Below are 27,284 nucleotides of genomic sequence, written 5' to 3'. Positions count from 1 at the left end.
TGTGTTTTGGCATCTTTCTGAAATCAGTGAGAACCATAGGATTAGGATTTCCTGGAATTCCCATGGCTGTTGAAATGCTGTAGACTATTTTCTGCCTGGTATTTATGAGCAGTCCTTTTTTTTTTTTTTTTTTTTTTTTTTTGTGAGTTTGATTCCAAGTGCTATACAATTTCACTGTGGGTGTGTGATGAAATTAAAATAGTAAATTCTACAGTCAGCTACAGTTACACTAATCTAGAATAAACCCATTAACCCTGATGATGTAACTTTCCATTTACACCTCTGAAAGCAAAATTTGAACCTAGCTAAATACAGATGTTGGCTCAGCAAATAAAAAAGAACAAATGCACTGACACTGAGGTTTTGTGTCAGAATGGTTTCTAGCTTAAATGCTCCTGGTCCCTGTCTTAAATTCAATAGAATATCAGGCCTGGAGGCTTTTGTGAAGCAACACAAAGCTTTCAGTGCAAATGTGTGCATTATAAGAGGGTATTCCAATAGCATGTAGTTCAGGCACTGTTAATGGAACAAAAGTAGTTACCCAGATAAACTGAAGAAATCAGAGTTTACAAACAATTCAGGACTATGTATTGGTATGTAAAATCTGCTATATTGGAAATACTCTTTTTAAGGTCTTAAATACTGGAGTATTTTTAGTTAAAGAACTGTTACTGCAGTAACACCTCTGGCAACAGTTTTGGAACATGAGTTCATTGGAAGGCATACCTGCAAAACTCTGAAATGCACTTGCAAAATATTATTAATTATTACTTGAGAGAGCTATGGCAGTACTACATATTTGCACATACAAGCTCAGAAACTGTGAAATCATCTTCCTGATGCAAAGCTAAATGTCAATATTTTAAGATATGACTGATATTTTTCAGCAATACATATCCAAAAAACTGAAGTCAAGATGATTACAAATCCTAAAGGTATTTTGGACAGCTCTCCCCATGCCTTTGTTCTCTCTAAACAAGCAGCAGCATGACCCTGATGGCTGTCAGACCAGACAAGCTGTCAGTAAGACAGTGAAGTGCTGCTGTTCTTGAAATAGTTTCCTTTTTCACTTATACTCTAGAGGACACCAGACAGATTTTTTGCTTTGCTTTTCTTTGTGTGTGTGGCAATTGATGGGCCCTAATGACTCTTCTTGGTTTGTATCTGTTACAGATCAGGAAAAGAAGGCCTACGCCAGCATCACTCGTCATCATGAATGAGCACATGCCCCCAGGTGAGTGCCAACATACCTTCTACACCACTGAACTTGTATACACAGGATTGGCTGCAAACTGGTTTGATTAACTACACGAGTTTAAAATCCAGCATTAATTTTTTAGGTCTAAATATCAAACAGTAGATCTTAGGATGTTTTGGAGTAAACCCCACGATCACAGGTAACTCCTGGCCTTCAGATAATGTCACTGATTTCGCAATTTTATCCTCCATGTCAACCTTGGTTATTTGTAGGAGGAGAATTAACATGACCCAGATCCAGTTCTTCCATCCACAAATATTTTCTTTCCCTGGGTGGAGACCTTGGAGATCCATGAAGTCTGATCTCTAGAGATACCAGGCTGGGTCCAGGCTGGTTAATTCAACCCAAGGAGTTGTTTCTGAAAAACAGGTTCTCTTCTAGTTTCCTGATAAAATATATAAAGTGTTATTTCATTATTCTTTTCCAACTGTGACTACATTATCTTCATCCAGTAGTTCCCACAGAAGATTCCCTGGGATGGGATGATTTGAGGTTGAGACATACTTTGTCATATAAATAGGACTTCAGAAAGATTCCTTAATAAGCTGTTTAGGGAGTGTTATAAACAAAAAACTCCTCAAAAAGGGGAAAATCCTCAATAGTTAATCCCTTGGAACACAGTGCCTACTTTATATCAAACTTTTCCTTTGTTGTGCTCTGCAACATTTTTTTCCCTGCCATATCTCATAGTCACCTGAATATTTTTTTTAAATCTTTTTGGAGAGTAACTTTCTATCCTGAATTTCGGGTAGTTCAGCTCTCAAAAATGGTGCATGAATGATCTGCTTTGAACTGACTTTCTTTACCTATATAGGATAATAATGGGATCTACACTGTCTGTTTTGCTAGGACTTAATTTGAAGCAAATTCACCTTGACTGTTAATCTCTTCTGCAATTCATTTTGTACACTTTGTACCGTCATATTTCCTTTTATAAACAGATACTTGGTACAATACCAAATCAAAACCAAACAAAGAATAAGAACTCTTTAATTTACAGGAAATTTTACTGTAAACAAAGTGGTACATGTCTGTTATCACCTTTCCTGCAATGTTCATAATAAGTCTTTAAATAAATCATTTTTATTATGAGTCAGGATTGCTGCAGGTTTCAGCCAACTTCCATATAAGCCCATGAGTTAGTATTTGCCTTCACTTACTTAGATTTGTTTATTTAGATGTTATTTGTTCTTTCTAGATACTGGGAACTAATATTAATGATTTTATTATTTGGCTAAATAATAACCTTGTCCTAATTTAAAATTTTCCATAAAGCCAGATAAAAATTAAAACTTTCAAAGCAGCTTCATTTTCCTGCCCTTCACCATGAAGTTCATGCAGATTTCCATAGGGGTCACTTCCTTAAAATGGGCAAGTGTTTTGTACAGGGAGTGTGCAGATAGCTCTGTAAGTCTGCTGAGTAAAAGGACAGTAAAGCCAGGTTGGAAAGGCAGACGATAGGTTTACAATGGATGTGCAAATACCAAATAAAGCCTTTGTGTTCTTCATCTTGCAAGGTGCTGTACAGCTCCCGAGATGGTTGTGCGCCTTCAGCTTTCAGAGTCAGCTGGTCCTAGGGCCTCTTTGACACCTTGCTGATTAAACCCTAAAATGCTGATCAGTTTCTGGATTTTGAATAGAATTCAGGGAGATGCTGAATAAAATTTGTCTCCAAAAATAGTAAATTCATCACTGCAAATGGATGCAGTTAATTTAAAAAAAAGAAGTAGGGGTGCTAACTTGACAATCCAACAAATTGCTTTAGGAGTGTGATTCCCTGGAACAATGGGAAAAGTGAGCGGTAGAGAATTCCAGTGATACTGACAGAGCCACCCTTTTTTATTAGAGCTGGGCTAAATGAGAGTCCTGTCCCCTGAATTTTACCCACTGGAGTATTCCACTTCCTGCATCAGGAGCAAGGAGCTAGTGAAGGATATGCTTCCAAGAGTTAGAAATGTGTGTCCTAATGCAATCCTAAATGTTTGGATGCCCCTACAAAGTTTACTCAAGTTATCTAAACTTCTCTTTTTTTGAAAAAGAGAGACAGGCATACTCTAAGAATCAGACTTTTCTATAGCCTTCTGTTACAGCTGCTTCTGATTGCAGCTGGGAAAAAAAAGTAGCATATTTGTGGTATTCTGGTGTTCTGGATGCACACCCATCTGGAAACCAGAAGGCAATAAAATGTGTTTGGACATTTAAGAACTTCATAATAAATTCAGCTTGAGTTGTTCTGTAGAAGATCTAAAAGTTGTTTTCTACTAAGTCTTCTCATCCATCCCTGATGCCTGTTACAGCTTTGGTAGGGATATGTCTTCACCTATTTAAGTCAGGCAATTGTGCTATAAAGTGAAGATGGAATATCTACTAAGCCTAAGTCATTTTAAACCAATGACAGCTGCTCAAAAACTATAAGAGTCTACTTGGCTTCCTTGCTTTCAAGGAGACAGAGTTAGACCACACTGAATGGTTTAAAGTCAGGTGATAAATGTGACTACAGGAGCTCATATCCAGCCTGTAGCGTCACTGACTCTCACATTTCCCTATGCTCACTCTGGTTGGCATCATATAGAAGTGCAATCACAGTTAACAAAAGAGAAATTTGAGTTGCAGCAGCAACAGTGATTGCAGTGGACAATATGACCTTGTGAAGCAACATAACAATGCAGAAACCATTAACTCTACCTGTAAGTTCTGTGTAAAGTCGTCTTAGATGAGTTGTGTCACATTTGAGCAGAGAAACTAGCACTAGCAAACTGAGACCTGAATTATGAAGTCATTGTAATCTCTTGTGCTTCAGTTGCCATGAGTGGAGCTGTATTTTCTGAGCATCTGATGTTTGATTTTGTAATAGCAAATCAGTTCCCTTTTATTCGAAATTATAAGACCCTTTTACTATCTGTGAAGCCAAAGTCAAGTATAAAGTGAGAGAGCTACACAAATGGGCAGCATCTCATCCTGTGAGGGTGGTGCATGGGTTACAGGGGTAACCCACTCACATCCTGCTATAGTGCTCTACATCTGCCTTTTGTAAAAATAACATAAGCATATGATTAGTTTTAAAGGCATTTAACTATTACACTACACAATTGTTTAATCCAAAAATTGTTAAAACTCTCCTGCTTCCTTTTCCCCTTGCAATACCCCTGGAGTCAACAGAAACTGAGTATCACCATCACAAGCAGCCTTTTCTGTGTATGCACAATCTCCTGTCTCCATGCCAGCATGGCAGAAAATATGGTAATATCAATTCTTATTAGCTGAAATAAAAGTTTGAGCATGCTTTAAAACAGCAGAATATCATAATGCAACAGCTCAAGAAGAAGCTGGTAGCAGAGTAGAGAATTGATGGCTGAGGGAAGAGAGCACGTCCGACCACAACTCAGGTTTAATACCATTAGGGCTCACTTTGATCAGAAAACAATGCCAGCGTTCCTGTACAGCCTGGCTTTGTCACAGAGCCAGCACAACATCAAACAGTCTGGCTGGCAAAGGCTCTTCAGCTTATGTCAAAGTGTTTAGTCTTCTTGAAACATTGGAATATGAGTAAACATTAGGATAAACTTCTGTGTATCTAAATTTTCTATGTATTTGCTGTTTCCAACTCCCCTTTCTGCTTTGTTGCCTGTTTTGACATCTTTGCTTGTAATGTAAATGTTGCTTTGTGTTTAGAAATACAGCTGCCTTTTTGGGCTTTGCAAACCTCATTTCAAAGCAGTAAGGATATATTATGACTGCAAAAGCAATATAAGACATACCTTCCCAGTATAACACAGTGCATCTGAGCTTACTGAATGCTGGAAATCATAACTTGAAGAAAAGCAATCTGTGCCTGTCTCCAAACAAGGAAGGTGCCCTCAGCTTGTGTTTGGGCATTAGCAGTTTTGCTTTTTCATTCCTAGCTGATTTTGGTTATCCAGAAAGGATCCATGCCTTTCAGCTTACTGTCACTTCCCCAGAGCTCTGCTGAGATGCTTCATGGACAGTCTCAGTATTTAGTCCAGCAGCAAACAACACAGCCAGGTGAGTGGTGGAAGGAAAATCTGTCCTTACACCTTTGTCAATTCCATGACGACCCAAAGTAGTTGAGGTTTTAATGCTAAATTGGTTTTAGACACTCCTGGACTTTCCCTGCACAATAAATCTCATTACCACAGACAGATGTGCTTTTCTGCTGATGCAAACTGTACCAGCACCACATTCTTGATGGGATTAATGTGAGTCACTTTGCCCAGCATTAAGGTTTGTGACTAATATTAGCTGGATCATGCTTCTAGGTGAATGAATGTATTTGGGTTTAGATCTAATGATCACTTTTTTTTTTTTTCTTCCAAGGCAAAATAAACTGAACTCAAGAAAATACCTACTTCGTAGGAGGCAGGTGTTTCTGAGCATTGTCAAGCAGTTCTGCTATACTTTCTCAGGGAAAAATCTCAGCAGAAACCTCTTGGTCTCAGAGTTCATGGAAACTGATATGTTTTTCAGACTATTGAGATCCTGGTAGGACATACTGCTTACTCTGGTCCAAGAACTAGAGAGTGAGTAAGCCAAATAGCAGCTGTTTTCAATTGCAAATTTAGGCTTCTAATGTGGTAATAGAGCAGACAGAAAAGCAGTACATGAATAAAAACTGTCATTAGCTGTATTTATTTTTTTTGGTCAAACTAGTTGGTCTTTCTATATGCTAAATGTATATGCCATTTAAGTATTCTGTCTCTCTTTATATCAGTCCAGGAGTCTGTGGAGGTATTTCAGTAAGAAATGAAAAACATTTGGGTCCCTTCACAGCAGAGGGCTGGCATAGCCCAGGGTACATTACTGATGGCACCAGGATGTTCAGAGATTAGGCACGTCTTGTCAAGGCAGTGAGGGCCTTTGTGTGCTTTCAGCCTGTGCTGGAAAGGACTATCTGACACAGCCAAACAATGAAATATGTAAAGTAAACATTGTGTGAGACCTGACGGGTGATAGTGGTTACAGAACAGAGATAAAAATGTCTGTGCTTGAAATTATCCTGCTGTTTGCAGGATGACATGTGACTGCAAATGTTCAGTGGCAGAGAGCATCCCTTTTTTCTTACCTATATACACTATGCTCACATGCTTTTTCATGTGGGTTACCCACAGAATTCCCTGGGACAAGGCACGGCTAAAGTTCCTCACACATATGCAATGTAATTACAGACTCCATGAAAAGTAAAAGCTCAAGGACTTGGAAAAAAGTAAAACAAAAAAATGTCAAGAACCTGTGCTTGAGCTGTTCTCTATTCAGCCCAGAAGGAACAGCTCACAGGCTTCAGAAAGAAACAAGGAATTTTAAAAAGGGATTTTTTCATCATTCATGAAAACGTTCCATTTCATGGGATGCTCCGTTTTCATGAGAGGATGAGGATTTTATATGTCATCACTTGTCAGAAGAGCTGTCATGCTCCCTGCAGTGCAGTAAGGGCAGCAGGCTGGAGGACAAGGCCAGGGTTGGTTGGGTGCAGTGAGCAGTGCTGTGCCTAGACTGAGGGTTATCACCAAAGCAGCCAGCTGTATTTTCACAATTTTTGCCGTCCTGAACACAGTAATTCACAAATATAAACATTCCCTGTGAATATTTTAGCAGTTGTGTAAACCATATAGTGTGAAACAGCAGGAAACATGTACTATTTCATATAGAGGCCAAAAAGAGTCTGGGCTGTCTCTTTAGCCAGCAAACAGTGAAGGGTCTGACAGCTACACAGGGACAGTCAAAACAAAAAGCTGTTTTGTATATTCTGGTCAAAATTCACTTATTTTACTGAATTTTTCATGTTTATTTTTATCCATGCTTCCTTCATTTTCGTGTTTATTCATTGACTGTACATGTACATTTTACCCATATAAACCAATTTCTCCTAGTTGGCTGAAGTGAGTAAATGTAGTCAAAACAAGAATGAGTCACTCCCATTCAGCAGAGCCTACTGCCCCTCTGTGAGATGGGGCAGTCCAGGGTGCAAACCCTGCCTGGGAGAGCTCTGGAGGACAGAAATAGAGGTTGGATATTCACAACCAGGACTCAGATTTGTGCCTACATCAGAGAAGTGGTGCAGCTGAGAGGGCATAAAGCCAAAACCCCAAGAGCTTTACTTGCTCACAGTATGGATGGAATTGCATTAATCCATTACTCTTGTTCCAGCCTTGAATACCCAAGAAATGAATTGAAATAAGTATTTATTTACCAGTGCAGATAAACTTCTAATGTGTACCATGATTTTACTTGTTCCTCCTGCTCCCTGCCTCCCATTGCTGTTGTGTTGGAAGGGTCAATGTCCATGGAACTATCTGAAAGTGAATGTGGTATTTTTAGAGGCTGAACTTTGTACTCTTCATCTGTTTTCCTTGTTCCTTATACAAAAGCACCATAGAAACAGCCCTCTTCCACCCCAGGAGATTATTTGCAAATTTTTTTTAATGTACATGGCTTCACGTTACAGCTCTCCAGCTGCTTGATCATTCAGCGTCAGGCCTGATAAGCTTTTGGAATGTTTACATTTGTTATCACCTCGGTGTGTACAGCACCACAGAGCCCTGCCCTGTGGGGAATAGCCATGGGCACGGCTGCCTGACCTGCTGAGGAAGTCAGCTGGACAGATTCTAGCTTCATTGCATTCATAAGGATAAATATTCTGCTGTCTGTAAAGAGGAGCTCTTTGCAGATTTGCACTGTGCCAAATACCTCATATAGTTTGTTTTGCTGAGAAATCAGAATAGATGTTGTGTTTTCTAGTTTAAAAATGAAGTGCCCAGGTGAAATGACTTCCTATAGTCAAAATACTTAAGCTATATTTAATACAACTACATGAGCATACAATTTGGGGTGTTGATGGCATTTTAAAAAAAAAGACTTTGGATCAAAATATATCTAGTTTAGCCTGTGGCAAAGATTCTGGTTTTCTTTGTGGGCAGGGGCATTTAATGGAAAAAAATTTCAGAGAACATTTGAAACTGAGTCTATTTAAACATTATAAGATAAAATTTTTAAAATAAGAATATCAAGATGGGGTTTTTTGAGATTATGTTTAAATCAAACCTCAATAACGTGCTAATACTGGTATTTTCAGTGTATTTTTTAGTTTACATCAGGTAATAAACTAAAATCCATTAATAGATGTTTCAGTCTTGCTGAGGGGAAAAGAATACAGCACAGGGTTTTTCTGACCTCTGCTATTTAGTACTTAATGCAGCCCTCATTTACCATGGTGACGTGTGTGGAATAAATAGATAATGCAGATAGATGAGAGAGAATCCAGCTTTTAGCACTAACCTCATTATGTTCAGAATATTGGGAAGGGGTTGCACTTAAAGCATCAATCAAGGTAGCCCATTTATTGAGCTTTTAGAGACAGAATTTAACTCTTTATATGGCATAACTGAGTTGAAGCTTCACTTCAAAATACATCAAAAGTGGGAATTTAATGAATCTGGACCTAAAGCTAGCAGAGACTAAATAAATTGAACCTATCAGTCCTGAAAGGTTTTGCCAGCTGCAGAAGGCTGCAGAAACTCAGTGAGAGTGCAGGGAGCTTCAGAGCTTAGCTTTGCTTTCCTGTGAGTCTGAGCTGCCTGTGTCATCAGCTGGTGGAAACAAGATCTGATGGACCAGTCAGGTCTCTTTTTACAGTAACCAAAGCAGTTCTGGGGTAGAATTAAGCTTTATGTCTATTGAAAGGAGCTCTGTTGTCTCCTTCTCCCCTTCAAAACTTCTTAGTTCTGTGTCTGTATCTAAAATAATTTCTGACAATTTTCTCAAATGTCTTCAGTGGAGGATCAAGACACTACCAGAGTAGCAGAATTGAAGCACAGTGACCTGCTCCTTCTTTGTTCATGTTTTCCATGGGATACCCAGCATGCAGATGTCCCACAGAGAACTGATGTGTTGCTATTATTCATCTTGTGGAACCAAACTGCACCAACAGAGTCAGCAGTACTGAGTAGATGAAGGTGCATTGTAAAGGTTGTGCTTTCTACCTGAGGCCATGTCCTTCATTCTGATAAGAAACAGAAAATGGACATGAGCAAGGCAGATTGAAAGCTCAATACAGCACTGAGCTCTATTGCACCCTACAGCATGGCTTATCCTGGAACCTGGACACCCCATAACCTAGACATTTCTCCACCACCCAGTGACATGTAGGGATAACATTCCCTTCAAGTCTTTCTGGAGTTCCCTGCCATAGCTGTTCTCAGGTAGTGGTAGAAAGCAGAGATCTGGATGAGCCTGTCCTGCTCTTTCCTTGGCCACCTCCACAGAGTAGCTTCTCTGGGATCAGCTGAAGCACATGATCTGCCTTTTCCCTTTTGTGTCAGGATCTGCAGGACAGCTGCACAATCAGGGAGCCATTTCACCTGAAAGCCCAGTTGGTCTGAGAACAACACCTTTGTATTACTAAGTGCTAGTTTGTGTCCTTTTCTCTTCCAAGTGGAATTGTACTGACGAACTAAAAGGTTGGAGCGGGAGGAGGAACAGGCAGTAGGGGAGAAAAAAGAATTGTGACCTTTAAAGAATTGTGACCAGGAAGATTTTTGATCTTAACCAACATTAGGTTTTTACTGTCTGTTTTTGAAATACAGTAGACAGCAAGCAGGCTGTTCCTGTTAAGGGGTGTGCTTTCAAGCCCCCTGAAATGCCAGGCTGGTGTGTGACTCGGGCTTTAATGTGTACAGCATATCCCATAGGAGTATGTGGCTCATTCCAGAGAAATCAGAGCAAGGTGTGTCTGACTGTGACAGTACAGATGAAGATGTATGAAACAAAAGCCACAGTCCCCTCTGTCTCTGGTATGTAGTAAGGTTGGTAGAAATTCTGAAAAATGCCTTTGGAAATTACAGCTGACTTATTCTGAGCTAACAATGATTGCCCTGGGCTGTTCCAGCCCACCTAGTTGTGCTTAAGGCAAGAATGAGATTATGGAACCTGGTTTTGCTGACTCTTTGAAACCCTGGAAAACCCAGCAACAGCTTTACAGAACTGATATTTGCATCTTCTTTTTTGTAAAAAGGGTCCTAACCCCCAAGAAGAACTATTATTAGTAGCTGACTTGAGTCCCATGTAAGATGATACATGTATGTGAGGAACTCTCTGCATGTGCATTCTAACCACAAGCAAGCCACAAGCAGTTGGCCAGGACTAGCTTTACAAAGCATTCTTACTGAAATCCTTGAGGTATTATTCCAAAAGGAAGGAAATTGCTAAGACAGCAATAATAATCACTGGCTAAGGAAAACTTTTATTGTTTTGTAAGTTTTCTTCTCCCATGGCAAATGTCACTTTCCAGAATGTACAAACACATTCAGATAGGATACATTTTAAATGGTTTTATGAGCTATAGCATGCTAAGAAAAGTTTGGCTGGGGTTTCTTTGGTTTTGGCTGCTGCTGCTGGTTTTTATTTTAGAGCTTAGAATATTCCTACAGCTCCCAGCCAAGAAAGGAACCACTCACAGTGATGGCATTTGCAGCTGTAACACTGATACAAAGACTCTGATCGGTAGGTCAGTCCTGAGCCATTTTCCATCGCAACTGATTCCTGCACATGAAGTTATTAAAAAATGGTTTAAAATTTTATCCTGGGATTTGCTTGCACTATATTTTTGGTAATAATTAATTTTACTACATGATCTTTGCCTCAGTATTGTATTTAGATCTTCAGCCTCTTCAGTCATTTGAGCACAGACTGAAGCTAAAGCAAGCAAGCAGATGGAGAGTAGCACTTTACTAATACTGTGCAGTGTTACTGATGGACTCACAGCCCTGGGCAGCTGTCTGCTCAAGGTACTTTTCTTCCTTCTGTTGTTGAGAGAACTTAATGACATCATTAAGTCTTTTCACAAACTAATAACACTTTTATGACTTCATCAATGTACAAAAATAATTGCAAGGTGCTTGGGAAGTTTTTTGAGTATGAGCGTTGGGTACATTTGTTAAACAGTAGCAATCTTTAACAAGAAATTTAGTAGTCAGGTAGTTTGTTTTACCTGGGGACACCCATTGCAGACTCATGTTTCTGCTCTTTGAACCTGTTTCTCTGAGTATTTGCCAGCAGCTTCTTGACAGGTCTGGCCTTCTAACCTCTCAAAACCCTTTTTTATCTCCACTGCTCTCCTATTTCCTCCAAGTGAGTCTTGTCTCTCCTTGCCAGGCTTCAGGCCAGGTGAGAGTATGCCATGAGTGTGGTAGCTGCCCTTGGTCCAGCAGCAAATAGCAATCTTTATTGGTGTCTGTTGTGTCAGAACAGCCCCTATCTCAATGCAACCTCACAATGAGGTGAGTTCTCCTTCTACACAGCTGGACAACTTTGAGACAACATTTTGTGATTTAAGTCTACTTTGCAGTCTTTGTCCTTTGCCTTGTACTGTATGTCTGTGAAAGTCAAATTTTCTAAGGTTTCCTTGTAGTTTAGTTTGACCCTCCAGCACTGCTTGGGGCACCCAGAAATGATGGCTGTCCAGTTTCCTTTTGGTTCACGCCAGAAAATCTGTATCATCCTGGTTTGCATTTGCTGCTAGAAAAAGGGATTTTTTTTTCCCTAATGTGTGTTTCAATCTAAATGGGAGATTTTAATCATTCTAAGTAGCTGTGCATAAAAGAGTCATGTGTAGACCATCAAATATCTTTTAAGTCTTACTTTACTTATTTTGAGACTTAAGTTTACTAACAGCTTTCCCGATAGACCAAAGATTTTAAATTTCACATCAGTAATCCCAGCAGTTTTCTTCACTTTGTCTCATTTATTTTCACTTATTTGAATGTACTAACCTGGCCCTTCAATGGTGTAGTGAATATTGAGATGACTGTTATTACTTAGTTTAGATAATGAGCAAGAGTTTTTACTAAGAGGCAGTTTATGTATGGCTAAGGTTCTTTCCCAGTTGCACTAACTCTAGAACTATTTAGTAAATGAGAAAGTATTTTGTCTTTTCTCTTTTCTTTTTTTTTTTTCACCAGTTCATGCTGTATATGTAGGATAAAATACTTACTTTTAAGTCAATAGCAAAACTTGCTGTTGCTTATGAGCTAAAGAAGTCAGTGATAAAATGGTTGTCTTTCACTTCTCTCCAACCTCCCCCTTTGCCCAGTTTGCTTTGCTGGTGCAGGATTTGCACTGAGCATGTGTTGAACTCCCGTGGGGCTCATTCTGCCTGAAACACCACTCAGCTCCCCTTAACACCCAGCAGAGCCAGGCACTGATGAACTCCTCTTTGCCAAGGGTCAGACAGTAGCAGACACCCCAGATTTCTAATTGAACTCAACTCTACCATGCTGGAAACAGAAATACTTTGCTGTTAGTATCTCTTTGGGATGAGTAAATTTTAGGGAGCTTCAAAGCAGTGTGGAGGGAAACCCTGATCCAGAGCTTCTGCCTGCAGTGACACCCTGTGCTCCTGCCAGAGGCTCCTCCAGCTCTGGTGCCAGGAGTCCACACTGGTCAGCTGCAAATTGCATGAAAAGTTTGGCTCACAGTCACTCCTGGAAATTTAGTCAGAGAATTTTCTTTGGTCCAGAAAATGTCTCATCTGAGAGATCAAAAGAACAAATACTTACCTCCTTTTGGTTAATCTTATGTAGTCAGTCATTCTTTGGAAGCTGTCTCCATTTCCTTCACCAGAGGAGTTTGTGCTGCTTAGAAAGCAACTGGAAGACATATTCAAGCATTGTTTATGTTGTGAATTAAAGCAAATCTTTACATCAGTGTCCAAACAGACTTTCTTCCTGGGTTGATTACCTCTCTGTGAAGACCTTCCAGATCTGGAATTATCCCCATATCCAGGACTTCACATCAGGGACTCTGTTCCCAGTGCCTTGCTCACCTGACCCTCTCTCATGGAGCAGGACAGGGCCTCTTGTGTTTCAGAAAAAGAAAATTCTGCATGGAACTATTCTTTTCATGACAGCTTTTTCCACAAAACCCATTTTATGTCTGGTCATTCAAAGCCAGGGCAGTATCAGAATAAAGCCTTACAGAGCTGGCAGCAACTAGAAAGCCACAAAGTCGGGCAGAAATGACACACCAAGACAAGAGGCAGAAAAGTAAGTCCTTTTTTAAGAAGGGAGAAAATAATCAAATTTTATTTCTCTTTCAAACTATACCTTGAGAAGCTATATTTGATTTATGGTACTTGTTTAGAATTTGTCTTTTATTAATATTTATCATGTATTTTGGGGAGGGAGAATGAAAAATTTGGAACAAAAATGCTTAGGAGAAGGATGACTTTTGCGCTTGTTGTAATAATTCGTGATTGCTCTGTGGTAAGGCTGCAGACCTTATTCATCACTCTTGTATTCTAGTTTCATGCCAGTGAAATGAGACTGATTTCCATGAGTCTGGCATGAAGCTGGAATAACAAGGTGGTGAATCAGGCAGTATAATTCCTTTCTGAGAATCATGTGATGTAAACAAATACATTCAGATTCACATTTGAGGTTTGTAATGTCTCCAGCTTCTTCCAAAATAGATTGTTTACCAGAATGCAAGTTTTAAAGAAATTTTGATCTCTGTAGCTTGTGAAACGTGGTTTTATTTCATATTCTTATGTCTGTGAAGCTTAAAGGGGGTCCTTAGATCCTGTATGATCAGAGATGTTTGGATCAGATCCTGCTGTGTGCATCAAGAGGAAAACAATGATTGTTTTTTTCATTTGGTGGCTGACTTTGAGCACCATGAGGAAGTATTTGGTCTAACAAAGGAGATTGCAGCCTCCACTCTCAGTACTAGTAATGGCTACTTGAATATTGAAGGTGGAAAATACAGGGTTGTTTAGAAAACTGATTTACTTGGGAAAAAAAAGAAATGTCCAAAGAGCAGATTCATTTGGCCTGCAGTATTTTAATGAAGCACGAAGGGCTGGTTACAGACAGGAGCTAGCTGGGAAAAGCTGTGCTATGATCTCTGAGACAGAGGGACAAGAGGTCCCTTGGTGACAGCACTGTCAGCACAGTGTGGGACCTTCCCCAAGCTACACACCTGAGCTGCAAGGCCTGACAGGGCAGATAGGCACGCAAATGCCTCTGTGTACAGCAAATTCCTCTCTGCCCTATGTTTTCATTAATGCTTGCTATACAAATCTTGTTATTAGTGCTCCCTCAAGGGCCAGGCAGTAATTTAGATGCTGATTAGTGAGTGGGATGCAGCAGCAGCAGTGCAGCACAGGCTCTCTCTTGTCAGCACTTGAGTGAGGAGGGGAGCAGAGCTCCCAGCTCTGCCTGCCACAGCAGCTGCTCTCGGGATCTAATGAGCTCTTCTGCAATGGGAATAGTTTCAGAAACATATACTCACTCCAGGAGGGCTTACCCGGATATTTCTTTGTAATTAAATGTAATGACATCTAAACCCATAGTCAAGTTCTCATTGATAAACACTGGCAAATAAGAACCAGCAAGAGAAAATCAAACAATTAGCTATGTCAGCATTTTTATCATGGTCTTTTCTGAATTTTTTTTCTTTTCCTACCTCAGTGGTTTAGTAAAAAGCAATGAGATGCTAGATGATGTGGCAATATGTAGTTAGGACTGTGGCAAAAAGAAAACATTAAATACTTTTTGATCTTACTATGATTTCTAGAAGAAAGGAAAAGTAGTTGTGATAGCAGAAAAAACAAGTATTATGTCGGTCAATTTCTAAATCAGAGTTCAGTGAGCTTGTTTTACAAATACCAATGGCTAATACAGATGGTGGTGGTAGTCAAACACCAGTAAACTGATAGATAAAAAAATACTTATTTTCTTTTACTGATGGAAAAATTGAAATGTGAAATGACTGAAACATAATTTTTAAAAACTTCATCTTTTTCTCCCACTAAACGGCAGGAGAATGAAGGTTTATTTTCTGGTTTTAGTTTCTAAAATTGCCTGAGTCCAAGTCTATCAGCCACCTGTGATTTTTATCTACTCAGCTGTTTTCCCAAGGAGAATTCTAAACTCTCTAACAGAAGATTTCTCCAACAATTATACCAGCCTCTTACTGAGTTTCTTTGGTGTAAAAACTGGCCTCTGACCTGTTCTGTTTCTCCAGTGCCTGACTGAATCCCACAGAAAAGGCTTTTATTTGCTCTTGCTGAGGGGAAAGCAAGCAGGGTACTTAGCTGGATGAGATAAGCCTTTGCTGGATGAGACCTCTGCAGAGCCCATGGGTGACATCAGAGGCCAGCTCTTCTAAAACAGGTCACCTCTGGCCCTGCATGGCTGCTCCGAGTGCATTAACATTGTCCAGGGGGAGAAGCAAGGCAGATGAATTTTGATCTCACTCTAAAACAACCACAAAGCTCCCCCCAGCACGGACACGATGTTTGCACGGCAGGGGAGAGCCATGGAAGGAGTGATCTGCACCACCAAGCACATTTCATTCCAGCTGCAGTCAGCCTCCTTCCTCTGGGTTCTTCTCTGGCTTCAGATGAGGACACCTTTGGGGGAGCTCAGCTCCTTGGGTCAGCAGGGCTGGGGGACGTGCCAGTGAAGATTCAAAGAGCTCCCCTGCCCTGTTTGGGACACAGCTACTGGTGCTTCTTCAAACTATTTTGGCAGGTCTTACACGTTTCCCCGCCAAGAAGGAAATTACACACCAAATATTTTAACAAAACTACCCTTAATTGTTAGCACTTAATAATATGTGACGTTATCTTTTAGTGAAGTACCTGATGCCCCTCTTCAGTGTAATCAGAAAAGGCTGTTTCTTATGGCTTGGGGGAAAAAAAAAAAAAAAAAAAAAAAAAGGATTTGACTCCAAAAGAGCATGCATTCCCCCTGCCTCCCTCTCAGCCTTTATTTATTTGCAGACTGGCTGATTTAGGTTAGGATCAGTATTTGGTTCTTCCATTTATCATCAGTGCTAACTTTATGGAAATGCACAATAGATGGTTTCCCTGCAAGAGGGTGAGGTTTGGCCCTGGGTAAAGGCTAAAGCTTAACACTCTGATTCTGAAAGTGGTCTGTGCAGGCAGATAGGCTCTCAGAAGTGACTTTCCTTAAAAAACTAAGGCTTTGTTTCAGAAAGTCTGTGCACAGATATGGATTGATGGGAATACCCTTTAGACTGAACCGTTCATTGTATATTTATTTATCTGAGGATACAGAAAAACACCTTAAATCCTGTTTATTTTGCCAGGTGATGGTCCAGCCTATATGAGGTAAGGCTCACACTAGGCTCAAACATTATTCACCCAGCACAAGGGAAAATCCTCGACTGTTTTTTCCTCAGCATGAGTGAGAAGAAGTCTCTAAACAAAGCTCCAGTCTTGTTTTTACTTACCTCCACTTGGGTATGTACAAACCCATTCTCAGGTCTTCACATTCTATTACACCTCTTTAAAACAAAAAACATAAAAACTGCCAAGAAATTACTTGAGTGATTAGAGTCCTGTTAGTGATTAGAGCAGCCTAGAATAAGTTATACTGGTAAAAAGCTGTATGTTGAGATTTGGAATACAATACAGGTATATTGTGTTCCATGAACAGTGTTATGGTCTGTGAGGACCAGCCAGCTGTACCTTTCCCTTCATCTCACAACTCACTTGAAACACTTCATGGCTCCTGCCCAGAGTTTGTATCTTTCTGTCCCCTAGGTTACTTTCCAATCTCTGTTTGCTGATTTGGAAAATTGTTTATGTGATTTTACAGGTTGTCCTTAAGTGTCCACATTGTCTGATGCTTCTCATTGGCACTATTTGCCCTGTGGATATGAATGGTTTCTCTAACTCCATACAGGACCAGTCCTTTTTACCAAAGCTGCCTGTCATAGAAAGGCTGCTGGCTGAAGGGAAAGGCTGCAAATATTCCAGTTCTGACAGTTTTAGTGTCACACCACTCAGAACACTAAATGTGCGAGCCCAAAGGGTTGGAGTTGTGCACATTCTCAGGATCAAGACCTGAAACAAAGCTACTGTTGTCAGTTTTTGTTCCTTATGCAAGCGGCACCTTGGGTTCACAAAATATATTTTTAATCTGGGCAAATTTAGATCTTCAGGAAGGAATGGCATGTAACTTACTCTTCATTGTTCTTTCCTGAAAGTCCCTGATTTATTCAAATTTCAGCATTTAAGCTGAATCCAGTATCCTGAATTAAAAAAAGAAAAGTCTAATGTTGACTAATTGATGTGTTGGTATGCAACCAATAAGAAAGGCTGCAAGCACATAAATAATCCCCCATTTTACCAGCCTGACTTCATACCCCTAGGTGTTTTGTGGGCTGGAATAGACACTTCTATACTGAAATAGACACTGCTATACTTATTTACAGGTAGGGAAGTCCAGGAGGAGATCAGTGACCTTACCAAAGTTCACACAAATGTCAATGGCAGGAAACTCCTGATTGTCTTGTCTAATTCTGTGTCTGTGGGATCATGCTTTAGTAATCAGCCCTGTTTTCAACTACACTTTTTAACCCTGAGTGATTTTAATATCTTTCAGAGAGAGATAATGGGGAATACAGATATTGAAAAATCTGGTAAATCAAATAATGTTTGCAAGATGCACAGAGACAATGGTAAAGAATGTGATAGAAAATGTGATAGATCCAGCTGCATGGACTGGCTTGTCCCCTCATACACGGCACACTACAAGAGACCAATATCTACAGAATAAGTGAGATGAAATGATATTGCCTAGGCCTAATTCTTTGCTCAGACCTATGGTTACAGATCTGTCCCACCTCAGTGAAAATCACACACTGATATCTGCCAGTGGAAAATTTTAGAAGGTCCATTGTAACAGTGAGAGATTGATGTCTATGTTTTTAATGACATTTTATTTTAGGACTCCAAACTACTGTGTATCAAATATCCTGCATGATCTTTGTCAAATATTTGTGAAATCATGAGCAGAAGACAGATACTTTCTGGCCATTAACCACATGAAGACAACAGCAGAGAAATAATTTAGCTTATAGAAAAACTGGTTACATGCCATGGTTAGGAAGAGCCTTGAGCCTCCTCTGTGTCATACAATCTTAGTTGTTCATACAGATTCTCAGAGGCTTATTTTTAATAGAAGTCTCAAGTTTTGCCAATTCTGCCATACATGTAGCCTAAAGCAAATTAAGGCAAAAAAAGTAAAAAAGTTTCAGGAAAAATTTCAGTCTGGTAATGTCATAAATTTTTTAAGGTGAAAGATAGCTCTTTGTTAAGCTTTGTTTTGTTAATTTTACATATTACTGCAAGGCACTTTTCAGTACCAGTATTGGTATATGAATAACTGAACTGAGGTGAGGTTCTTGTAATCATTTCAGTGCAGTAGAACCCTTTGTGAATTTGCTTCACTCCGTTTGCCAAGAGTAGAAGAAAGCTCAGTCCCTGGGCAAAGCAGTCCTGTATCCTGAGAGCCCAGCGTGCAGTGCAGAGCCCTGCTGCCAGCCAGGACAAAGGACCTGCTGCTGAAGGAACTCCATTGCTCACTGTTATTCACAGACAAAAATGGGAGTTAAGGGTTTCAGATGCAGTTTTATGTCTAAATGCTAATCAGGGCCTCTGGCTTTCTGAGATGCACAAATGAGAAAGAAAAGCTGTAAATTAGAAGGTCAATTTCTTATTTACAGCAGTGCTGTAGGTTCATGGCAGAGTTACAAATGTTACCCCCGAGAAATGCTTCTGTATTAACTTTTCTCTTTTCATATGTTTTTCTCCAGAAAAAGACGAGAAGAGAACAAACATCTCACAGGCAGAGGTAAGTGATTTTATTTTTTCTAAACATATTTATTGTTAAAATAGTTCTATTGCTAAAAAAAACACTTGGAAACTCCCTGATTCATCCTGGTGGATACTTTTATTTACATTGTCATGCCATCTGCAGTAACACAGCCTTTTAAGAACCGTTGTTTTCAAAGCAGGGCTGTGTCAAGCCGTGCTGTGTGCTCTGCCAGCTCCCTGTAGCAGGGTAAGCTTCCCCTCTGCCTTGGTGCCATGCCCTGCCAAAGCACAGCACAGCCAAGGTGACCCTGGATCACCCCAGCCAAGCGTTCTGTGGATCTGCAGGTCACTGCTGGGCACAAGAACATTCCAACAGCTCTCTGCTCTCTCCATCACTTGTCAAGCCTACAGCAGGCAGTGCAGTCGTGTTGTCTGCACAAGAGTTGAAAGCTGGCTCCTCTGATCTCATTTTCTAACCTCCCCTTGCATGGTTCCTCCAATTCCCTGATCTCTTTCTCCTTCACCCACTGCTCAGCGCAGCAGGCAGCACCTTAAATAGCAGTAGGTATTGATTGGTTCAAATTTGAACTCCAATACAAACATATAAAGATTTACTGGTGTGAGGTTCACCAAGCTATCCCATAGTGTTTATAAATAGCTTTCTCTTTCCAAAGACAATATTTTATTTATAAATGTTATCATTCTATCCACTGTGATAAGCTAAGTTAATAGGATTAGCCCTACTTGTGTGAAACATGTCTCCAATGTTCCATGAAGAAATAGATCTGATTAAAATTCATGGTGTATATATTAGACATTTTTAGCAAATATTTGGGTAAAGGTAACATCATTACTACAACTAGAAATTGATTAAATGAGGAGGGGAAAAAAAAGATTGGTTACACACAGTTTTCCCTTAACCTTTTGGTTAGGAGTGTGATATGGTGCTTAGGTCTTCCAAAGCTAGCTGAGGATGTACTGTATGAGGCTTTATTGTCCTTTTTATGTAGACATAATTCATGTTGCTGTAATATTGACACCAATTTAGCTGCTTTCATTTTGCCAAAGCTGCTCTGCTTTAGCACTGAATGTATTCCAGTTAGTTTCTGCTAACTAAACATTAATATCATGTGGTAATACTGTTATTACTCTATGTGTATTGGGATAATATAACAATACTATTATTACTCTATATGTAATTTTACTGCCATTATTTTGGAATAATTTATCTTTTGTGCATAAATGCGATTTTGGGGCCACACAAAGTTTAAGTAAATACAACACTCCAATGAGGCTCAGTTAAATGCTGAGTGATTGGCTGCTGAAATTATTATCTTGGGCTTAATAGAACACATTGAAAAGGTACAGGGGGAGGGATTTTCCACTTATTTATATTAAAATGTATATATTAATATTTCAGTACCACCTTACACATGCACATAATCACTGATTACATTGTAATTGGAATGTTGGCTAATGTAAACCTTGCAACTATTTTAATATACATAGACATTTATTTGCCTTATGAGAATCATTTACGCAGGCTGTTAAAAGCACAGGCTATCCTAACTTTATGTTACACAATATTTTATAGGGTGAAGGGTAATTTTCAGTAGTATTGGGCCTGTTTTGCCTGGGAGCCATAAAGGTTGTCCATTAAACACATATTTTTGTCTTAGTTATCCTGTACACATGACAGCCAGGCAGCTGGCATCAGCTGTACACGGTATGTTTTCCTCAGGAGCTCTCTGATGGGCACTCAGAAGGGTGCACACGGAGCTGCCAGGAGCAGGAATCTCTCTGTGTGCCCGTGTCTCACTGCCCCTCTCTGTTTTGTCCCCGCAGTCGCAGAGCGCCTCTCCCAAGCAGAGGAAGCAGAGCGTCTTCACCCCGCCTGCCCTCAAAGGTACCGTGAGCTCCTCCCGGGCCCTGGCACGGCTCCTGGGGGGGACAGTGGCACCGGAGCGGTGCCACAGGGTGGTGCCCAGCCATCGCTGCCTTCACACTCTGCTCGCACTGCCTGGCACTGCCCACCTGCCTGGCGCTCACCATCTCCCCATCCTCAGCACAGAATCTTGCTGCAGGGGCAAATGTATTTGCTTGGGGGGAAAAAAAAGTTTTTATGCTTTGATTACTTTGCTATAACAGATAATTCAATGCAAAACTATGAACTGAGCTTCTTGAATATGTAGATTCTATTGGTGCTGTCCCCATAGAGCCCTCTGTTTCTTATTTGAAACCACTCCCCCTTATTCTGCCTCTCATTTCCAGGCAGCTGTGAAAAGGAGAGCAACAAAAACTGTGCTCTGGGTATGTGACAACAGGGTGTGTAAAGATTTTCTTGGGAAGATAAGGAAAAATGAGAAGTCTTGATAAAAGTTTTGAGGGATAACATGCTTTTTAGGAATATGTGCAAAACATCAGTGACCAGAACAGCTACATTTAGGCCTTGCTTCTTATGTAGTTCTGAACAGAATTTGACTGGATGGTGATTGCAGTGAAGCAAGACCTGTGGTGATTCAGCAGCACTTCTGGCTGACACTTGTCAGAGCAGGATTATTTCAGAGTGCGGTCTAAAGCCATCCTGCCAGGTGTCTCTTGATAGATAATGAATACGTAAATTTCCATTTGTCTGCTTAACACAGTTTATTACCTGGGATATCTGATTAGTTGTGTGAAATACTGCTGCTGTCATGAGGTAATCTACCGTATCAGCCAGTTCTATGTGTCTCATTCTGTAGCTGCAGCTCTCTAGCACTTGTCCTAACCACAGTTAAAATATCACTCAGATGCCTGAACAAGACTCTGTTTGCCAAAATAGCCTGAAGTTCGTGTGCTGGATATTAGAAATAATCTTATGATATTCAATTTCAATATTTTTTCTGGAAGGAAAATGCTTTGCATGGATAGCAATACCTATTGATCTCACTGCTGAATTATTTTGCTGTACAAGCCTAAACCAAATGCTGTGCAAATGAAGAGCAGTGTAAAACAGGTCCTCATAGCTCCTCTCAAGAACTGCATGCCTTAGCACCCTAAATTACACCACAGTCCCAGATACACAAGTAGACACTTGGAAGTTGATAACCCTTCCTGTAAACTGGCTGGATTGATCCAGCTTTACCATACTGTTGCTATCAAAAATATGAACTTTTAAATTTAAAAATTACTTGTTAGAAAATTCATTATTCTTCCTTTTCACTGATATGAAAACATGATTTTTTTTTTGTTTGGACTGAGAGACTGTGAGGCAAATATATAGCAATGTGAAATACACATTGCTATGCAATACACAAAGCTGCTTCTACTGAGAAATACAGAGGTTTTGTAATGATTTAAATTATTTTAGGATTTTTTATAGGAGTTGAAGATACTGTTGAACACTATTCAACAGTATTTTCTGAATAACAGGCTTCTCAGTTGCACAGTCCTCCTCAGCTTTGAGCATATACTCATACATTTCCTGTGCACTGTTTTTCCCACAGTATATTCATAATATGGTATTTGACATACAGTAAAGTAAAAAAATTAAATTCTTCACAGCTCCTTGTCTGCTCCATACCCTCTGAGGCTGTTACTAATGGAAGCTGGGATAGACTGGAATCTGGTGCCTTACATTTAAAGCTGGAAAAAATAAATAGAGTGGAGAAGAGGGACAAATATTTTAATTCGTTAACCTCTGGGGCATTTTAGTAGTTTGTAGCTGCTGTTAACTCAAAGTTCTCAGAAATAAGCCAAGCTTGCAGGCACTAGAACTGAGCCTGGAAGCTGAGACAGCAGCTGTGGGAAAGACAAGGGGCCATGGCAGGAGCTTTGCTCCATGCCTGCAGCAGAAAGGGATCAAGAGAAACTGTGGGCAGAGCTGTACTTCAGCCTGACTCCAAATCTCCAAATAGCTGAAAATAGTTTTGTTACAGTTTTCTGTAAGTTTCTTGAAATAATTACAAAACTGGGTGAGAGAAGGTTTGCTGGTTTCTGTATTGATGGCAAGGCAGGAGAGAGAAAGAGGAAATAATGTTGATGTATGGAAGCCCATATAAAATGGGAAATTGGTGGCATGGTCAAAAAGAGCAGAAGGAACATCAGACAATGGTGATGACTGATTACAATACCAGACCTATAGTACATGAAATATGCAAATTCATGAAAATACATACAAAAAAATGCAGTACTGCTGAGGTTTTACCTATCATGGTAAATATATGGAGATCAGCCTCTTAGTTAAATTGCTCAGATGAGGAATTCACATTGCCCAGAGAAGCTGTGACTTCCATCCCTGGATGTTTCCAAGGCCAGGTTGGTTGGGCCTCTGGAAAACCTGGTCTAGTGGGCAGAGTACCTGTCCATTGAAGGGGGGCTGGAATGAGATGAACTTTATGTCTTTTCCAACCCAAATCATTCTATGATTCTGTGATTCTATTCTTTGATATATATGGGGGCATATTTTTTCCTTCTGCCTTAAACTAAAATTCAAAATTATTATCTGTCTAAGACCATCCCTAAATATTTCAGTTTCATCATTACAGAAACTTCCCCTAGCTCAAGGCTGGGCTGTGGCTGCTGCAGCAAACCTGGTGCAACAGGCAGGTTCTTATTACTGCATATCTGTGTGTACTTTGGCTCCTGCTTTTATTTTCCTAAACAAAAACACACCAGAGTTCCTACAGACAGAGCAAATAGCTGACTCATCTCAGGGCATTGTTCTTTTTACTGGAATACAGTGTGCTGGAAAAATCAATGTGAGAGCTATTGATTTAAGTAGTAATCTGGAGAGGGACTCAGCTGGCCAACCAGATAACAGCTGAGCATGGTGTGCCTCTTAGTATTATATTACCAAAGCTAATGGATGTCAAAGAGGTTTTCCATTTTGCTCTCACAGATATTTCTTTCCTAACCTGCCTCACTAGTGTTTAATTCCATGCTGGTATGTAGCATGCAATGTTGGCAAAAGTCAGGGTCTGAAGATTGCACCAAAGGAATCCATTCTATTTTCTGTATGTTGTGATTCACCTCTTGTCACGGTTTTTTTCTATGTTTAGCAGCAATCTTAACTACGGGTTCATCACCTCCAGTTCCCCTCTTTATGTCAGTTTTTCTTCTGTTATTCATGCACTTTTATGGCTGAACTTCAAATTTTCTTATCTTTTGAGGTCTTCTTCTTCATGTGTGAAGGTTGGCTTGAACCTCCCTATGAAAAATACTATAAAAACAACCACAGGAATGTTTTGCAATTTGAATAGTCACTGCTTTTGCCTTGGGCAATCTTTTCCAGTCAGTTCTCAATGTGTAAGGCCTTTTTTCCTATTTACTAATCTGCTTCTTCTGTATGACAAAGCCAAGAAGAATCCTTTGATCCTTTTCCAAAGTAGATGTCCAGCTGCTTTAGCACAAAGGTCCATCCATCCATCAAAGCACAAACAGCATCTTCAGAAATGTCTTCATTATTCTGCTTGGTGGGCTAGAGGAGCCCCTGGAAGTCTTGCTGGAGGCTCATTTTTTACCCTCACGCTTGCCAGAGAAGTCTAAAATGAGATGATAACCCGTCTGGATAGAGAGGGACCAAGTGAAGGCACCTTAGACTGCCAAGGCAGAAGTGGATTGCACTTACCCCAGGTAAAGGTGCTTCCTTAGTGTCTCATTGCCACTTGAAAATCAAAAGAGCACATCTGAGTCTCAGAGCTGCAGCTGCAGCTTTCCATGCCCAGGCATGCTTCGTGCTGAGGCAGGTTTTCTTTCTCCCAGGTAGTCATGTTTTGTTTGGTAGCTCAGCTCATCCTTGGAAGGAAATGCCGACGGCAGTGGCAGGAAGCAAGGTTTACACAGACTAACAGAAGACAGCCTGAGCTGTTCCCAAACCTGCATTGCTCCCTAGAGGTCCCAGATCCCCACAATATCTACCAGCTATTGCTATTAATACTAGTGGCTATTTAAACACCACCAAGGTCTCCCCCTGTGAAGGAAGTGCAGGTTCCCGAGCGATTTGAGGATTTCATCAGCAGTGAGTCTGCTAGCCTGGATGTGCTAGAGGTCAGGGAAATAGGAAAACTTCACTCATCTTAGTTCACTCTGCAAGAGGCTGTTCAGATCAGATCAAGATCCTGCTAATTTCAGCAGGCTTTAAAGAAAGTTACTGTAGCTGTCTGTGTTCACTGGACCACTTTTGCAATGAGGAGCCATCAAATCATAATTAAAGTCATTCCCCACACAAGTAAGAAATACATTTGACTGTTTTCCTTCTCAGCCTTTTGGGAAACAAAAGCTTTAAATTCCCCTCCTAATGTATTTTTCTTTGCATAAAAACAAAGGCCTTTTCCTGAGCCAGGCCCCAGCTACAAGATTTGAAATGGGATTAAATCAGAGCTGTTATAAATCTAAGGAACATTCAAAGACATTATTTTTGTTTGAGTCATTAAAACAACCAGAACTCACCAGCTTTTCCCAAAGTGTTCAGACCCAGGGATTTGATACATGCATAATTCTAGTATTTACAATGATGGTTGATATTAAATGAGCTCTTTCTAGCTTCTGCCATGAATTTCGGATGCTCTGCTTGTTTAGTGCCTGCTTGTTCTTCTCTCCAAAGGAAACAACATGCAGAATAAATGATTAAAATCATGATGTCCCTCCTGAAATATGTAATTTATTAGAAGCAATTAGTAGAGTATGTGGCCCTCATCCAAATTTGTAACCCCTTAGGCCAGCTTGACGATGTCTGATGCATCTCATTACTTTGTGAGTGAAGGTTAACAACGAACACGGGTAGAGTCTGGAGACATTAAAGATTATTGTCAGTATGGTAAGCACTGAGTTTGGAGCCCATGAGAATCATTGTGGAACAAAAATCTCAGGCTAAATTTACTTCAAGTGGCACAAGAATTAAGTTTCTAAGGCTTTAGCAGTCACTACAAAAACTTGTATCATTTTACAGGCTTCCTTTTTACATGGCAAACTCTGCAAAGAGCTTCTAGTGTTAACTAAACACATCAGTGTAAGAATACCAAACATCCCACTATTCTAGAAAGAAAAATACCATGTCTTTTTTACTTCTGCTTCATACATGGGCTTAAATTAAATTTTTTAGGAAATTAATGTTAGCCATAACATCAGACATCTTACACAGGCTTCTAAACATCAAGGCCAGGCCTGTGAAAATTCACAAATTGAGCTGGTGCCCAGTCAAAATTTTCTTATATGTGGGTGAGTCACTTTGACTCAGCTTATTACATTTTCCAATCTCTCCAATAATGATCCTTTCAAAGATGATTGTGCTGCACATCAGCCATGTGGCCAGAACAGGGGATAGAGATGGTTTTCAATTATCCTCTCAGTCCTGAGTGGTATTTTGGACCTCCTTCCTTTTCCAGTAGGCTAAATGGCTGTGATAACTACTGGGCAGGGGGCTAGGACTGCTGCACAAAACCAGGCAGCGTCCAGTGTTTGGAGCAATTCCTGAGGCTGGAATGCCTTAGCAGAGCTGCCATGTCCCTGGAGAAACATCTCTTCTTTAGACTGGTAGTACCAGCTCTCCACCACATTCCTTTTAAGTAGAAAATCTGTCTCAGTGGGTTGTTTCTTGGTTAACAGAAGGCTAAACTCAGCCTTGTTCTTCATGCGCACTGCTCTTGTTTGTTCACTTGTTGTGATGTGACAAAATGCCATCAGTGCACTTCATTTCCTGAGTGGAAGGCCCACAACAGTCTGGACCTGCTGAAGAACTGGGAATAGAAGAATTGTGCTGCAGTTTTGTATCATTGTGTTTTTAACTTGTCCCTAACTCGGTCACAAGAGGTGCAGCTTTGTTTCCCAAACTACTTTTTTTAATCATTTAGATACTGCTCTTATCCACATCTTAGTCAGTGCATAACAGCCACACCACTTGATGCAGAATGGCCTTGAATGAATTTCCTGGCTATCTTTACCAAGATGTTACCTTCTGGTGCCTGGTCTCTTTCCCCCTCCCTCTACCCTCCTCTCTCCTTCCTCAGACTTGAGCAGTAGGATGATGACAGCAGATACAATTAAGAAAAAAAAAAGTTAAATTAATTAGTGAATCACTGAGTTGGTGACAGGGATACATCGGATTGCTGCCATCTCAAGTTCAGTTGGCTGCCACTGTTATGGTACTGCCCAACACGCTGGCAGACACTGCTGTACTCTGTATTTAATTTCTTACTGTTGGCAGCTTTGAATACATTTCATTTCACACAGCTGGCAGCTCCTGCTTCAAAATAGTTCTGGCCTTGGCTGCAGTAAATATTGCAGTACCTATAGCGAGACCAAGGTGTCCAGTGGAGACTAAGCTTGACATCTGTTCCACGGAAAAACTGGGGTGTTTGTGTTATAGCCACTATTACCTGAAGTGTTGAGCACTAATGTCAGTGCCTAAAT

At 40.2% G+C, this 27,284-nt stretch overlaps 1 protein-coding gene across 1 annotated transcript in view; it reads left to right on the top strand.

The window, feature by feature from the left end:
* PPP1R1C (protein phosphatase 1 regulatory inhibitor subunit 1C) overlaps window positions 1-27,284 on the top strand; it is a 45,814-nt gene that overhangs the window by 1,430 nt on the left and 17,100 nt on the right. The window contains exons 2-4 of the mRNA XM_064434271.1: window positions 1,174-1,234; window positions 18,896-18,933; window positions 20,742-20,802. Of these exons, the coding sequence (XP_064290341.1) occupies window positions 1,174-1,234; window positions 18,896-18,933; window positions 20,742-20,802 (160 nt within the window). The remainder of the gene's footprint in view (window positions 1-1,173; window positions 1,235-18,895; window positions 18,934-20,741; window positions 20,803-27,284) is intronic.

The sequence above is a fragment of the Passer domesticus genome, chromosome 10, assembly GCF_036417665.1.
Source record: "Passer domesticus isolate bPasDom1 chromosome 10, bPasDom1.hap1, whole genome shotgun sequence".
Classification (NCBI taxonomy): Eukaryota; Metazoa; Chordata; class Aves; order Passeriformes; family Passeridae; genus Passer; species Passer domesticus.
The sequence above is the reverse complement of the archived record's forward strand: the minus strand, read 5'-3'. Positions and strand labels throughout refer to the sequence as shown.